The sequence below is a fragment of the Capsicum annuum genome, chromosome 5 (genome assembly GCF_002878395.1).
Source record: "Capsicum annuum cultivar UCD-10X-F1 chromosome 5, UCD10Xv1.1, whole genome shotgun sequence".
In the NCBI taxonomy this organism is placed as follows: domain Eukaryota; kingdom Viridiplantae; phylum Streptophyta; class Magnoliopsida; order Solanales; family Solanaceae; genus Capsicum; species Capsicum annuum.
In genome coordinates, this window is record NC_061115.1 from 13,433,608 (window position 1) to 13,451,824 (window position 18,217).

General features: G+C 32.8%; 1 protein-coding gene across 1 annotated transcript; it reads left to right on the forward strand.

Moving 5' to 3' along the window:
- The first annotated feature begins 13,227 nt into the window (after nucleotides 1-13,227).
- LOC107853907 (probable protein phosphatase 2C 61) lies at nucleotides 13,228-16,796 on the forward strand. The gene is made up of 5 exons (XM_016698894.2): nucleotides 13,228-13,482; nucleotides 14,301-14,618; nucleotides 15,975-16,092; nucleotides 16,197-16,420; nucleotides 16,517-16,796. The coding sequence occupies exons 1-5, from the start codon at nucleotides 13,309-13,311 to the stop codon at nucleotides 16,679-16,681; spliced, it is 999 nt and encodes a 332-aa protein (XP_016554380.1). The 5' UTR covers nucleotides 13,228-13,308; the 3' UTR covers nucleotides 16,682-16,796.
- Nucleotides 16,797-18,217: the final 1,421 nt, after the last annotated feature.

Genomic DNA, 18,217 nt, shown 5'->3' on the forward strand with positions numbered 1-18,217 from the left:
TATACTTTAAGATCTTGGAACCAAAATGAGTCACGAAAATAAAAAGTGACCAAAATAGGTCACATATTTAAAAGCTATCAAAATAGGCTAAACGTAATAATTTTTTACGTTTTTTACTTTTTTCTTAACGGTCAACTAACGGAGTTGAATTTTAGAAAAACTTAAGAATTTCTTACGTTTTACACTATTTTTTGTAAAACGTAAGAAATTCTTACGTTTTATAAAAAAAATATATAAAACATAAGAATTTCTTACGTTTTACACGGTGATCGAGGAAAAAACGTGCAGTGAATTGTCAAATCTATTAAATCACTTTTCAAAAAAAAAATTCTTAAACGTAATAAAATGTTACGTATTTACCTTTTTCAAATAGTTGTTGTGGTCCCTCACACTTCTATATTGTCCACTTTTCCATGGTCTTATGACGGTCCCCACCCTTAATTTTTTCAAACTTGTATTTTTTATTTTTTTAATTTTATATAGTTAAATTTATTTAGATTTTATACCTAATTAAAATAATTTATTTTTGCTCTATGTAATAAATTTTATATTTTACATAAAAAATTAAAATAAAAAGAAGTATCAATTAGATTATTAATTTAACAATTTTCTTATATTTATTCTATGTCAAAAAATAATCAATTCTATCCTGAATTATCTGATTTCTCTCTAAAAAAATTATTTTTTTGAATTTTCTTCTACTCCAAAATAGTGAAATGTTGAATTTTCGTCGATCAAATATGCTAATATATACAAGAATTATATTTTCTTGGTGTATTAAAAATATGAAATTAATTTTTTCGGTTAGTGATTCATCGTAGTTTTCAATTAGTGTTTCGTTTAGGATATTGAGGAGACTCACATGCACAAATTCGTTTCATATTATAATTAATGGAGTAAGAAATCACAATTTAATTTAGGAGTGTACAAAATCATACCGATAAATATATATGATAATGTATAAATCAATTGCATTTTTATCGGTGAGATTTTATTAAAATAATTATTATATTATTTGTTCGATTTTGATTTTTGTATTGGTAAACCGATAACCCAATAAGATTATACTACATAATTATTTTACACCATATATATATATATATATATATATATATATATATATATATATATATAATAAGTAGAAGTTTTCAACTTCTTATAATTAGTTTACCAATACAAAAATCAAAATCGAACAAATAATACAATGATTTTTTTAATAAAATCGTACCGATAAAAATGCTATTGATTTATACATTATCATATATATTTATCGGTATGATTTTGTACACTCCTAAATTAAATTGTGATTTTTTACTCCATTAATTATAATATGAAACGAATTTGTGTATGTGAGTCTCCTTAATATCCTAAACGAAACACTAATAAAAAACTACGATGAATCACTAATCGAAAAAATTAATTTCAGATTTTTAGTACACCAAGAAAATATAATTCTTGTATATAGTAGCATATTTGATCAACGAAAATTCAACATTTCACTATTTGGGAGTAGAAGAAAACTCAAAAAAATAATTTTTTTTAGAGAGAAATCAGATAATTCAGGATAGAACTGATTATTTTTTTACATAGAATAAATATAAGAAAATTGTTAACTTAATGATCTAATTGATACTTTTTTAAAAAAAATTATGTAAAATGTAAAAAATTTATTACATAAAGTAAAAATAAATTATTTTAATTGGGTATAAAATCTAAATAAATTTAACTATATAAAATTAAAAAAATTATAATTATTAAAAGTACAAGTTTGAAAAAATTAAGGGTGGGGACGGTCATAAGACCATGGAAAAGTGGACAATATGGAAGTGTGGAGGACCACATCAACTATTTGAAAAAGGTAAACACGTAACATTTTATTACGTTTAAGAATTTTTTTTTTCTGAAAAGTGATTTAATAGATTTGACAATTCACTGCACGTTTACCGTGTTAAACGTAAGAAATTCTTACGTTTTACTTTTTTTTTATAAAACGTAAGAATTCTTACGTTTTACAAAAAACAGTGTAAAACATAAGAAATTCTTACGTTTTCTAAAAGTTAACTCTGTTAGTTAACTATTAAGAAAAAAGTGAAAAACGTAATAAAGTATTACGTTTAGCCTATTTTGGTAACTTTTTAAATAGTTGGCTTATTTTGATCACTTTTTTACTTCCATGGCTCATTTTGGTTCCGAATTCATACTTTATGCCCTCTATTCTTATTTTTCTTTTTTCCTAAATTTTGATATTTTCTCTATTTTTTTTCTATTTACTTGCTATTAAAATTTCTTAATTACACCTCTTCATTTACTCTTCATTTATTTCTATTCTTTATTATGAAAACTTAAATATATCAAAATTTAGTACTTCACTTATTCATATTCTTTACTGAAAGTAATAATAAAATATATTATTGCACTAATGACTAAAACAGTTTTTTTCACAATAATAATAATACTAATAATTTTGTCAGAATTATTCTCCTCTTCATCCAAGATTTAGTAAAATACATTTTATAATATGTTATTACGATTTATCGATTGCGATTATTACTCACTGGATTTTACAGGTTGTGGAATGTACTATCCAGTGCATGTAATGGTAATAATCGCAATTGGTAAATCTAATAATATATTGTAAAATACATATCACTAAATCATAATAAATATGTACCATTTAATTTACTATTTTTTTCTTCTTTTTTTTTTAACTTTTTCCTTTCACTTCTTATTTATCAATTTATTTATTAATTAAAAAGACTATTATATTTATTACAATAATTATATCAAATGAGTTACAAAAAAAACTCTACCTTTTACTCTTCTCTACTTAGATTTCATGTCTCCTCAATTCTCAATTACTTAATTCAAATGGTTGAATCATTCTATAAATAACAAACACCTATGAAATTATTTAATGTTCATTTTCATTTTCTACTACTTCTTTTTCTTCTTTATTCACTTTTTATTTTTATTTTTTCTTTCATGTATTTTGTAGCTCATCTAAAGGTTTCTCGAGATGAAAGATTGTCGATAAATAAAAAGGCCTCAAGATAAAGGGGTAAAGAAAGAACTCTTTTATAATAACACTAATTATTATTGTTGTTGTTTAATTTTGTTTTCAGTAAAAAAATTGTAAACATATAATTCTTTTGCTTGCTTTGCAATTTTACTATATCATCCTTAATTAATTATTATATGTCATTTACATATTAAAAAATTTAATAATATTTAATAAAAAATAAAATAAATATTTCTGATATGTTTGTTTCATCTGTTTGAACCGTACGTATTCATCGACATGCTTGCTTACCCCATGATTTTACTATATCACCCCTAATTAATTATTATATGTCATTTATGTATTAGAAAACTAATAATATTTAATAAAAAGGTAAAAATAGATATTATAACATGTCTGCTTCAGTTGTTTCAACTTTAATTTTAAATCTTTTCCACAAGTATTTTTTGTAGCAATTTTGTTATATTACTTTTAATTAGTTATTATGAGTCATTTAAGACATGTTTGTTTCGCTAGTTCAATCGTAATATTAGGTTGACTCTTCATATTAGAAAATTAATTGTGTTTAATAAAAAGAAAGTAAAACAGACATTTATAACATGTCTGCTTCAAATGTTTCAATCGTAATTTTATTATATCACCTTAATTGATTATTATAAGTCATTTAAATATTAAAAATTAATAACATTTAATAAAAAAATAAAACAGATATAAAATAATAAATTAACTCTTGACGTTTTAAATTAACTTGACATCTTATATAAGGCTTGCTTAAATTTTTTTTTTGACAAGTATTTTTACTCCAAGAAAAGTATTATAAATTACAATAGTTAACGATTTAAAATATGTTGATTTGACATAAAGGGGATTAATATTTTTTTTGAGGGGTTATAACACATCTTTAGATCACTATTAATGTCCTTTCATGTAAAGCTATAGTTTCCAAGCTAAAGATTATAATTTTTTTAAAAAAATGGATTGGTTTGACCAATGATAATACTACACATTTTCATTATAAAAACCTTGATTAGGACTGTGTTATATTATGTCATTGCTAGTTGATAGGCCATTAAGAATCTATCTCTTATCTTCCCACCACAAGAAGTTATATTCCTTCTATGTTAATTTGTTTGATATATTTTGACTTTACACGCATAAAAAAAAAAATTTAAATATTAAAATATTAAATTAAAGATAAATGAAATATATCAAAATGCCCATTTGAAATTAAAAAAATTGTTAAGAAAAAAATTATTCTCTTAAAAATGATCTAAAAAAGAAAATAAATCAAATAAATTGAAACTTGAAACTTAATAAGACATAGTTAATTAAAGGGATAATACTCACAAAAATACCTGTACTTTGACTGAATTTTCAGTTGAGTATACTGAACTTTGCGGGGGTCCTATTACCCCCAGACTTTTTAAAGTGGATTTAATTTTCCCCCGAAATTCTAGACCCAGTTTCGGCGACTGACGGTGTAATACACGTACCAATCTCGTTTTTATACGTGTATTGGCGCGTGTAATACACGCGCCAACCTCATATTTACACGTGTCCAAGTGGGCAGATATATGTCATTAAAATACGAAAAAAAAAGTCTACGAGTAATAGGAACCCTGTAAAATTCAGTATGCTCAATTAAAAGTTTGATCAAAGTTCAGATATTTTTGTGAGTATTATCCCTTAATTAAATCAATAGTGTAAGTTTTCAATGATTTGAAAAGGCATCTTCACATATTTGTGCTTTTTCCCCCTTTCTAATGGCCCGTTTGATCATTATTTTTTTTCACTTTTTTGAAAATAATTTTCACTCGATGTCAAAATCAACTTCAAATTGATGTTTAGTCACGAGAATTTCAAATATGACTTGAAGTTGTATTTGAAAAATTGAAAAACAAAAAAATGTTGTTTTCACTTTTTTCATCATCCTTCCCTCATAAAAATTTAAAAACAACTCTAATTACATTCATGGACAAACAAAATTTCAACTCCAACTTCGATACCAACTCTAACTCCAACTTCAAAATATTTTATTTTCATGGTCAAACGCTTACTAAATATCATTTCCTAGGAGTAGTAGTTGGAGGTGTGTTGTCATAGGATTGTTATCCAAACCCTTTGGATTTTTTCCATCATTGGGGACAACGGCAGAGCTAGAATTTTTATTAAGGAAGTTGAGAAGTAAATATACAAACTAATCGAAGAAGGTTCAGCATGCACTATATATGCATAAAAAATATTTTTAACCACGTAAAAATAGTATAAAAGCAATATAATTTTTCGTCGAGCAAAGTATTGGGGAGCTGGGTGTTTATTTTCTTATTCGGCTGAGCTCGATTAAACTGATCTTGTGCAGATAAGTTCACTTGTACATAAGAAGCATTCTTTATCAAAAATTATTTCATTGTCGAAATTCAAAGTAATAACAAAATATAGACCTCTACTTGGTGGTGTATATTTTTTATTCATAAACACAATCACATTAACATTACATGACAAGATCCTTACATGTTGGAATGGGATGTTTTATTTTAAAAAGAAATTATTTTAAAGTCCCGTTTGACTATGAAAATTATAATTTTTTAAAATTAGAGTTGGATTTGGCCATGAATATAAATTGAAGTTATTTTTAAAATTTTATGAGAGAAATAGGAGTTTCATTTTTATAAATGCAATTTCAAATTATATTTAAAATTATCATGATGAAACATATATTGTTTTCACTAAAGTGAAATAATTTTTTTTAAAAAGTAAAAACTTCTCATTGCCCAAACGGCTACTTAACAAAGGATTCTAAAAAGTATTACTCTCCCAATAAGATGAACACAGAGGGAACTACATACCCCCATAAACTCATCCCACCAGAACCACCAGATCCGATGTCTATCGAAATCCCCAATAACACCACCACAGAAATTCCAAAAGACAGCTTCAGAGATAAGCTGATGAACAAAAACATCAATTTAAACAAAAGCTACAACCATTATACCAACAAAAGCCCGATACTCTATGCGGAGGAAGGCGAGACGATTCAGTTAACAGAAGAAGAAAAGCTTCGAATCTATCGACCCTGGCAATACTCAGTCCTAATGAAGTTGGTGAACAAGAAACTAACATACAACTATCTAAGAACCAAGCTAGCTGAGCTTTGGAAGCCAATGGAACCACTCCTATTGATAGATCTAGGATGTGATTACTATGTGGCGAAATTCAATAATCCTGAAAACGCGACAAAAGTTCTTCATGGAGGGTCGTGGTTCATCACGAGGAATTTTTTGTCAGTAAGACAATGGGAACCAAATTTTGTGCCAGAGGAAGCAACACAAAAGCACACAGCCATCTGGTTGTGACTCCCATAGCTACCAACGGAATTTTATGACTAAAAAGTACTGGAAATGATAGGTTCGAAGCTGGGAACACTGTTAAAGATTGATTTTGGCACCTCTGCGACCTTACAAGGTCGGTATGCACGAATATGTATCCAAGTCCCTCTTGGAGTCCCTCTCAAAAAGCATATCATAATTTACAACCACTCTCAGAAAGTAATCTACGAAGGAGAGGGCTTTCTGTGCACTATGTGTGGAAGACTTAGACATCAGGCAAAACATTGCCACTACAACACCAGTGATGTACTTCAAGATGTGGAACAGCCTTGCACTAGCAACACCATAGAACAGACACAACAGCAAGAAGAATGGCAAGTTGTCTCCTTCCCAAAGAGGAGACACAACCCAAATTGAAGAGCAGCCAGCCATGAAAGGAAAACTTCATCAACAATTGACCAAAATCAGGTAAAAAGCACGGAGAATTACCCAGGTAAGTCCCCTCAACCTTATCACCACCACCCTGACGCTCAAAATGGAGCTACTAGTACCACTAGAAACACCACTATGGAAAAATCCCCTTTACAAAAAAAAAGCCACATAGGTAAATGAGTCACCTTCAAAATCTGCAAAGGCTGTTGACAACAGTTTTCCACCAAAAGTCAACCACATGCCACACACACGTGCATCATCCTTAAATAACTCTAACCATCACCTTTCATCCATTAATTTTAAAAAAAACATCCCCCCAACCATTAAGAATGATGGCCCACTAAGGGCTCCAATTACCACCAATATTAACAACACTCCAATGGAGGCTACCGGCTCTGCATATTCTGGGACGAGAATCGAAGCCCCTAATAGGGGTAATCATCATGTAGAGTCAATTGATATGACTGTCGAGGTCACGTCCATTAACTCCGCTTCCATTATTACACCCAACCAAGAACTCATGACCCAAAATAACACCCAAAACAAACCACAAAGCTTGAAGGATATCAATGGCTTCCCAACCACCTTTAAAGGAACCCCTAGTCTTTGTCTCAGCACCTCATTCCCCCAACCGACTCCCAACATCCTGGGCAGAACTGGTGATGAAAGGGAAAACAATATCGCACTATGTCATAGTTGGGGACCAACCCATAGTACTAATGATCCAAGTCCCTGCCTGGATGGCTCAAATAATCAAGGAAGGGGTGGATCACATAGTACAGGGATTGAGTTACCAAGTATGGTCTCAAACAATGGCACAAGCTCATATGCTGGGAACACTCAATATCATCAACACACACGAGTTCAACTCACTAATGACTCACATGTTCAAAAGCATGTCATACTACCCACAGAGCCCTTACCTCTCGAAGCTGGACACGCTAACGTTTGTGCCATGAACACCACCAGTCTCCCATGCCTCAACCAACCAAACCAACAATCACAACAAACAAACAACAACAGAGGTAGGAGACCTAGAAGGAATACAAAAAACATTCCTAGAGGAAATGCAGAGCTCAAATGCAGAACTGGAACAACTTTTGGAAACCTTAGGGGAACCAAGCACAGACTTTTTCATACTGGAAAAAAGAACTGGAACAACTTTTGGAAACCTTAGGGGAACCAAGCACGGACTTTTTCATACTGGAAAAACCCCTTCGAAAAGAGTTCATAGAGTCATTCAGCATAACTACTATAGTGCTCTGTCCGAGGAAAATGAAAACCTTCAAGATGACACTGAAGAATATGACCAATCAATCCAATGTAGTAGTCTCTCTGAGCCCACACTTAGACAAGAATCATCAGACCAAGTTGGACAAGGGGAAGAGACTAGTACTGAACCATCCCCCTCATCCTGCCGACTCCATGAATTTCCTTATTTGGAATACCAGGGGAGCTAACAACCCCAACTTCAAAAGACATTGTACGGCTCTAATCAAAGCTCACAACCCAAGCGTGGTTGTCCTTCTGGAGACAAAAATGGTTGATCACACAAATTTCACTGAGCTACTTGGTTTTGACTCTCATATGAAGTCAAGTGCTGATGGAAGAAAATGTGGTATTGTAATAATATGGAAAGAAAATATTGTTAAGCTGCAGAACTTCTCTATTTCCCATAAGGTATTCATACCATAATCAAGGTACACTCTGATCCTACACTTTGGCTCTTTTCAGCTATTTATGCTAGTCCTGACCCCAAGATTCGGACCACCCTTTGGGAGGAATTATGCCACATATCCTCCATTCACAAAGGGGATTGGTTAATTGGTGGGGACTTCAATGAGGTCCTTAGAGTTAATGAAAAACTTGAAGGGGCTCCCATCAATAATAATAGAGTTAGCAAGCTTTGGGATTGCCTAAACTACTGCAACATGGTAGACCTAGGCTTTAGGGAAAGTTAATACACTTGGACCAATAAGAGATACCGTAATAGACTTGCCCTTATTCAGGAGAGACTAGATAGATGTATTGCCGATAACTCATGGATAAATTATTTCCCTGAAAGCCTTGTCACTCATCTACCTAGAACAAAGTCTGACCATTGTCCTCTCCTGCTATCTCTATCTAATAGATCTCATGGTAACCACAACAAACCTTTTAGGTTTGAACCAATGTGGTGTAACCATGACTCTTTTGGGATGCTAGTTAAAGATTGCTTCAGCCAAAATAATAACCTTCAGGAGGCTGTCACCTCTTTTCAGAACCAGGCTATTCAGTGGAACCAACAGGTTTTTGGTAACATCTTTACTAAGCTGAAAATAGTCAGGGCTAGAATTGATGGTATTCAAAGATCCATGGCTTACCACACTAGCACTTTCTTGCAAAACCTTGAAAATGACCTCATCCATGAGTACGATGCCCTTCTCAAATGTGAGAAAGACTTCTGGAAAACTAAATCCAGAATCACCTTGCTTATAGAGGAAGATGCAAACACTTCCTTCTTTCATGCATCAAACCTCAACAGAAGAAGGAGGAACAAAATCAATGAACTTACTGATGAAGCTAGGAATGTTTATAGGAGTGAGGAAAATATTGTAACACATGTGATGCACCACTTCGTAAATTTATACTCTACCAGCCATACTACTTGCCCCAACTCTCATTTTATCCCTTCATGCAGCTCTAACCTCATCCCTTCTGACATAAAAAGGTCCTTAGCTGCACCTCTTAAAGATACAGAGATCCTCCTCGCAGTTAAGTCTTTCAAGCCCATGAAAGCACCTGGCTCAGATTGGCTACATCCCCTCTTCTACCAAAGATTTTGGACTGACATTGGCCCCAAAACCATTGCTTTTTGTAAAGAGGCTTTCCATAACAGCAAAATGAATATTGACCATAACAATACTCTCCTTTGCCTGATCCCTAAATGTATAAATGCCTCCCATCTGAAAAACTTTAGACATATTGAGCTATGTAACACTAGTTACAAGATTGTTACCAAGATCATAGCCAATAGAATTAAGCCCCTTCTCCAACATATCATCAGCCCTACCTAAGCCAGTTTTTTGACCCATAGGAGGGCTGCTGATCATGCCATTATCATTCAAGAATACATCAATCATTTCAAAAAAAATGAGAGGGAAAAAGGCTAATATGATCATCAAAGTTGACCTTGAAAAAGCCTTTGACAAAATTGATTGGTCCTTCATAAAAGACACTCTCCTCTTCTTTGACTTCCCTGAAAATCTGATCAAACTCATCATGTCTTGTATCACCTCCTCCTCAATTGTTGTTCTGGTTAATGGGAAGAGGACAAACCTCTTCAACCCATCCAGAGGCATCAGACAGGGAGACCCTCTCTCTCCCTATCTCTTTATAATATGCCTCGAAAGACTATCAAGGGGAATTGAAGCTGAAGTTAAAACTAATAATTGGACCCCCATAAACATCTCTCCCAAGGGTCCAAAACTATCACATCTTTTTTTTGTAGATGATCTCATCTTTCTAGCAAGGGCAGACACCACTAACTATCATACTATAGTTAGGACTCTGCAAACTTTTTCACTCCTCTCAGGCTAGACTATTAACCACCGGAAATCCAAGGTCATCTACTCTAAAAATTGTCTCCCTCAAGTGGTAACATAATGCACTCAAGCCCTAAATATACAGTTTAGCCATACTTTCGGAAAATACCTTGGGTACCTTATCTTATCCAACAAACCTAGAAACAGTGACTTCCAATTCATCATTGACAATATGAACTCTAGACTAGCAGGTTGAAAGACCAAATTCTTAAATATGGCTGATAGATCTGTGTTAGCTAAATCTACCCTTAGTGCTATAACCACCCATGTAATGCACTACATCAAAAGTCCTGCTAAGTTCACAGAACATATTAACAAAATTCAGAGGGATTTTGTTTGGGGAAGTAGCAATGATAAGAAGAAACTCTACCTTCTCAACTGGGATGTCCCAACCACTGACAAGACCAATGGAGGATCGGGACTTCACAAAGCTGAACTTAGAAATGGAGCTCGGCATGCTAGTCTAGCTTGGAAACTGTTCCATAAGCCTACAAGCATTTGGGACTAAACACTCCTGGCCAAATACTATAATCCCAATAGGCTAAAATCCACCTCTAGAATTTAGAGTATCATTAAGAAGGGCTGAAAGGACTGTTGTTTGGGCATTAGATGGAGAATAGGCAAATGGGACAGGGTAGATTTCTATAATGACACTTGGATTCCTCATCTTGATAGCCTCATAAGTATCATCTAAAGGGCCTCTTAACAAGCAGGACTTGGGCATTAGGATTAAGGATATTCTTAAAGATGGAAAATGGGACTTCAACAACCTCTCCTTTGAAATCCCAAAAACTATCCAAGATATCATCATTAGCCATAACATGAATCTGAACACCAATGTTGAAGACAAAGCCCTCTGAAAAATAGCTCTACAAGGACCTTTACCACCACCACCATGTATTCTTGCCTTAGAAATCTCAGCAACACCTATACCAGGAACAAAAACTTCTCCATTATTTGGAAAAATACAGCTCCCAATAAGACCAAAACCTTTCTCTGGCTCCTTATGCATGAGAGACTCCCCACTAGCATCTTCTTTAACCACATCGGTATTAATGTCCCCCCCTCCCCCAATGTCACTTCTGCAATCACAACAGGGAAGACATTGACCACATCTTTTTCCAATGCAATAATGCCAAACAATTTTGGTTAAGTCTAGTAGGTAAGAGCACCTACAAGTCTCCTCTTCCTGGCAACAACATCAATGATGCCAACTGGCACACTTGGTGGGAGCAACTTCAATCGAAGCCTTTTAATACGTGGCTAACATGGGGCACCCTTCTTCTACACTGCTTAAGAGAGATTTGGCTCACTCGAAATGATAATCTATTCAACAGCAAACGTAACCTCGCCAAGTATGAGAACGCGATAACAAATGCTGCTGAATATACTCTGTTAGCCAATCCCACCACAATTTTAAATAACCCTAAGCAAACCATCACTCTTAGATGGAATCCTTCCCAGTAAAGAGCCATAAAATTGAATACTGGTGGCTCGGTGAAAGGGAACCCTGGACCTGGAGGCTTAGGAGGTGTCTTTCGAGGCACAAATGGGGAATGGATTCTTGTTTTTCACCAACATCTTCTCCACGCAAGCCCAATAATGGCTGAAATTCAAGCCATCAGATGGGGACTAAGACTATCCAAGAAGCATCATATTTATAACTTTGATATTGAATTAGACTTAATGATAGCCCTTGATATGCTGCATAATGATCATCCTTTGTATCATAACATTTTAATGGAGTGCAGGACATTGCTGAACGAGCTGGGAGCAGCACCTCCAACTCAAATATTTAGGGAACAAAATGCAGTGGCGGATCTACTGGCAAAGGAAGGATCTTCCATACAGTTCACTGAAAAGCCGATCACTTCTTCTACGCCATCCCCTTTTGTTTTAAGTTATGTTCTGGATGATAGCTCAGGCAAAACTTTTAGACGTACGATCAAACAATCTTTTTTGGGTCTACTTACGACCAATGCAAACTCTGATGCAAACCCACAGGGCCAGGATGTGGCCTTGACTAACTCTATTTTGGCTACGTCCTCTAAAAGGAGTACTAATTCCCCCAACCCCCATTAATATGAAATGCCTCCCAACCCCCATTAATATGAAATGACAAACTTCTTTTTGACCAAAAAAAAACAAAGGGTTCTAAAAAGTCAACATCCAGTAGGTAGGGCAATAATACTTTGGTTTGACATTCAAATACATAAATACCCTTTGCTATTCATAATTATTTTTCCTTAGGGTTGACTTACTATTACAACAGTTTATTGTTTTTTCTTAATTTATTCAGAGCAAAAACACTAACATATTTAAAATCATAAAATTAAATGTTATCTCAATCATATTTTGTGTCGTTACTTTTTTTAGTTCGTCTGAAGAGAATGTCATTTTTTCTTATTTGGTAACTATTTAATAGCAATATCTCCATTTTATTCTTACTGAGTCTCACTTAATTAAAAAAAAAGACAACTAAAAAGTAAAGAGTCATCACTCATTTCTTAAATTTCGGGTCCGATAATACATAAAATAGGATGGAGGGAGTATCATTTTGGTACATTTGACACAACTTTAATTCAAGACCACAAGATTCAAAAGTTTTTCTTATTTTCTTAAATTTCACGCCACGTCAGAATACGTCATTTTTAAAAAAACGAATGGAGTATTTAATAATATTAAAATTTGCGTGTGGAGATTCTACAAGAATACAACTTAATTGCCTTTTGAAATGAATCTTGGGGTAATCTAGATTAATAAAATACAATTAACAAGTGTATTATTGGATTTGAATGAGTTTTTGGAATCCTCTGGAGCCATTACTGCATTATTTTACTATTTATTCAATTTATTAATCCCTTTTTCAACTCTTCTCAAGCATCTAAAACTTCTTTATAAACAGGATTCTCTCTTTCTGTTGTTAAAAATAGGAACCACAAACAATATGGGTATGTGTGTATCAACTGTATCTCATGAGATTCATGCTGTAGATTTTGGCAATGAAAATGTGGTTCACTATGAAGACAACAACATTAATGGGTACCACCAAGTGATTGGTTCTGTTTTTTCTCAACAAGGAAACAAAGGACTTAATCAAGATTCTGCTATTCTCTTTCAGGTTTGTCAGTAGTCACCTCTCTCATTCACAACATTAGGGTGTACAGATCAAATTGACATTATATATATAATCTTAATTTTTTATATATAAAATATTAATTAGAATCTACTTTTTAAATATTTTTTTAATTAGTTTTATTAATTTTCAATATTTAGAAAATAGATATAACTTTCAATATTTAGAAAGTAGATATAGATATATATTCAGATCTGAACCTTTATGTTGTAATATTTATTCATTAATTTCTATTTAAATGATCCACTCAATATAAACTTAAAACCTAAACTTTCACTCTTCATTTTACTTTTTAGTTTCGAGAGAGTTTTCCATTACTTGGGTTTTCATAATTTTGATTTTTCATTAGCAAATGAGTGAGAACATATCCGATGTAGTCTTCAATCATAATATAATTATAAAAACTCAAGATTATACAAAAAAAAAAATGATAAAAGACGAAAAAATCGAAAGAACCGACCAAAACCTAAATTGAAAAAATCAATTTTATGTTGGTTTGATTTGATTCATAATTTCAATAAACCAACGTGATTGATTTGTTTTTTTTTTTTTAATAAAAAATCAAACCAATCCGATCTAATTCACTGGCGGAACCAGGATTTTCACCAAAGGTTTCACAAGCGAGCATACGAACTAATTGAAGGAGGTTCAGCATCTACTATATATACACAAAAAATAATTTTAATCATGTATATATAATTATAATTTTTCGTCAAGATTAACCCCTATCCTACACGTAGCTCCGCCCATTGTACACCCCTGCCTAACATGTTTACTTAGTTACTACATTTTTTTCATGGCAGGGGTATGGTGTAGAAAATGGAGTTTTTTGTGGAGTTTTTGATGGACATGGAAAGAATGGACAAATAGTGAGCAAGTTAGTTATGAATAAGTTGTCATCTTTGCTTCTGAAACACATACTCTCTTTGCCAAAGATTACTACTTGTCCAAAAGTACAAAATGTCAAATTTGTTGATGAAGAATCAATGAAGAGCAAGAATTTTAACAAATGGAAAGAGGCTTATTTGAGTTCCTTTAAGGCGATGGATAAAGACATTAAAAGTCTTGACAAACTGGATTGTTCTTCTAGTGGAACTACTGCTGTGGTTGCTATAAGACAGGTAATAAATAATTCACTTGTATTAACTTATTATATACTCCCTGTCCCATTTTATATATCGTCATTTAACTGGACTTGGAGTTTAAGAAATAAATGATTGACTTTGTAGAGTTTACAAAATTACACCTCTTAAAGTTTATTTTTTAATTATTTTTCTTATAAAGTGAGACCCACTAAGAATAAAATGGAAATGATGTCATTAAATAGTTACCAAATAATGAAAGATTACATACTTTTTTAGACGAACCAAAAAGAAAATGGTGACACATAAAATGGCACAGAGAGTATATATATATATGTGTGAGAGAGAAAAAAGGAGAAAAAGCCGGCTTTATTTTACATGTTTGCATTTCAAGTGCGTCTTATTACTTCTTTTTCATACTACCCTCGTTATTAAATAGTAACTAAAGAAAATAGTAATAGTTAGATTTATAATTTCTAAGACATTATTAATAGGGTTAATTTTGTAAAATATATCTCTAATTAATATTTTCTTAATGTGTGTAACAAGTCAAAAGAGATCAAGTAAAATAAAAAGGAAGCAATATATCTTTTTAGTTAGTTTTTTCAATAGATTATCGCTTTACTCTTGATCACAATTGTTTATTATCACACAAATGTTATGATATGTTCAATAATATTACAAGCTTCAAAAGTTTGATAACCACATAATAACTGTTATAACATATTTACAATAACAAATTTTCAAGGTTTCTTTTTTATTTGAAAACAATAATTAAGACTCACGTTTAAATATAGCTATTTTAGTTAGTCTATTTTTCACTTTAGTAATATATGTGGTTATTGTCTGAAACGTTCAAATATGGGTTATACTCATACATAGTTTAAGGTTGGAGTTACTTTAATTTTATTTGTGAAATATATTTTCTTAATTAATTGATTTTCTTTCTTGGGTATATTGTAACAGCTCTTTTAAGTCAATTAAATTACTCCATTTTAAATTGAAATTACCATATTGCCTTTTAGCCAAGCAGACATGCGACAAAGACATGTCGTTTCAGCTGCTCCACTCATGGGGCGAATTTAGAGGCTTATGTGGGGGTTGTCGGAAATCCAGTAATTTTTGTGCTTGTATTTATATTAAAAAATTTAGTAAATATATAAAAATTATAAGTTGAGAACCACAATGAAGTGTGATATTGGTCTAGTGGCAAGAAAGGTGCTTGCTAGACCACTATTGCCTACTTGGTTGTGGGTTCTCTAACCTCATCAATGACCGTTTTTTTTTTTTAATTTTTATTTTGCTCAAGGAACCACAAATTTAAAATTTTAGATCCGCCTCCGGTTCCATGGTCTCTTCAAATATAGGTAATAATAAATGGTATATATATGACAGGATGATGATCTGATTATTGCTAATCTTGGCGATTCTCGAGCTGTATTGGGAAGAAAGACAGATGAGGGAATAATTGAGGCTATTCAGTTAACTACTGATTTGAAGCCTAGCCTACATTGTAAGACTCTCTTTTCCTGGCTATATACATGGAAAAGTTCAATTCCAAATTGTGCTTATTAATTGACTAGATTAAATGATCATGAACTGTTTGATTGCATGTAGCTGAAGCAGAAAGAATAATCAAGTGTGGTGGCAGAGTTCTTGCATTGAAAGAAGAGCCACATATACAGAGAGTGTGGTTACCCTATGAAGATGTTCCTGGACTAGCCATGTCTAGAGCTTTTGGAGATTTTATGCTCAAAAGCTATGGCATAATCTCCAAGCCTGATGTCTCCTATCACCATATTTCTCCAAATGATCAGTTTCTTGTTTTGGCAAGTGATGGGGTAAGCGCTTAATTACATTACCCAAGTCTATCTATCTTTCTTTCTTACCTCTGTTTCTACAACACTTTGATGTGTTCATTTTTCGTTTTAAAATAGGTGTGGGATGTTCTGAGCAACGATCAAGTTGTCGCCTTAGTGCGTGCAACAAATAATGCAGCAAAAGCCTCAGAGGCAGTGGCACGGGCTTCTTTGGATGCATGGAAACACAAGTTTCCAAACAGCAAGAGAGATGACACCACTGTCATCTGTCTCTTCTTCTAATTAACATGTTTCCTACTTGCACTAAGGCTATAATTAAGCAAATATTACTTGCTTTTCTTATTATACTTACTTCAGAATGCAAAAGCCGCAATATATATGTTAGAATTTTGATATACACTCTGGATGTCAGCTTCCACGGCTACCGACCATTGCCGTTGCAATTTACTACTAGTTGAAAGCCCAAACACATCGACAGACACCTAAATTTGACACGAATTTTCACTTTGAAACCTAAACTAGACGTTGTTCATTTCATACACCTCAAATAATATTCAAGTGTGTCATTTTGACACTTTTTGCAAAGATTGTTGTATACCCTCATGCGCGTGGCCACAATTGTTTCTTACGTGGATTAATTGACCAATTAAATTATGTCAACTCATTTTAATTATCCACCTCATTAATATATACACAATTAAATTAAAGAAAAATAAATAAAGGTAAAAGCATATGACAAGCTAACCAATTATTTGTCGACACAAGGCATTTTTTCAAATAGTTATAAGATTATTTGAGTCTATTTGACGGTCCACCCTCCCCCTCCCCCATACCACACTTGGATACTACTTGAGGTGCCAAAAATGAATATCGTACCAAATTTAGGTATCTGTCGATGTGTTTGGCCTAGTTCAAAAGATAATGAGTGGTGAATCAAACTGTAATACAATTTACAAAGTACCTTTCAACCACAAGGTAAGATTTTACCTCAATTTTCACACTTAACTGCAAGTACAAGATACATAAAATTTTGCATTTCTACAACACAAAAGAATCTATAGCTAATGTCATTCACCAAGAAGATTCCTCATGTCATCAACTGATTAGTCAGATATGACCCCCAAAGGCACATAAAGATGCATGGTTTTTATCTTGTAATACTCTTGAACTTGTTCATGTTACAAAAATTTCAGCTTTCAACTAAATCATCACTTGATTCTTGCACACTTTCATCATGTCGCCATGTTGATGCCTTGCAAAATAATCGCAGAACGTATACAGCCTTAGTGTGATGATATGGAACTTTATTCCTTCGTGTAATATATGTATGACTCTGGAGATGAAGGACAGGTTGTGTTATGCTAGCATAGAGTTCCTCTGTTAGAATTCCCTGAACCCTGAACCCTACTCCGCTACTGCGAAAGATGTTTAAGCAATATGAGTCATCTGCCACAAACAGAAACTAGAAGCAAGTATTCTGCATTAACTAAAAGATAAACAGTGACAGAGAGACTCAAATGGTGCTCTCAAATTAAAAAGAAAGATACAAGGTTATGCAAACCAAAAAAGTAGTTTGTCTTAATGAAATATACTGCATAAAAAGGTGATGGACTGTCAACATAGAAGTTCTACAACTTAAGCAAAAGACTAATACATAAACAAGACACTCAAATTTGGCCTCAGTTGACAAGTAAACACTTCAACTTTGAGGATGCACATCTAGACACCTCAACTCATCTCCACTTACAAACACCTCTAAAATCTAGGTGTCACGTCAGCATACGGTGTCTATAAGACACAGTGGGGACGAGTTGAAGT

Excerpts from the sequence above, each read along its gene's own strand:
- LOC107853907 (XM_016698894.2), top strand. The coding sequence starts at position 13,309 with ATGGGTATGTGTGTATCAACTGTATCTCATGAGATTCATGCTGTAGAT. Across the intron at positions 14,619-15,974 it reads CTGTGGTTGCTATAAGACAG|GATGATGATCTGATTATTGC; the intron begins GTAATAAATAAT and ends TATATATGACAG. Across the intron at positions 16,421-16,516 it reads TTGTTTTGGCAAGTGATGGG|GTGTGGGATGTTCTGAGCAA; the intron begins GTAAGCGCTTAA and ends GTTTTAAAATAG.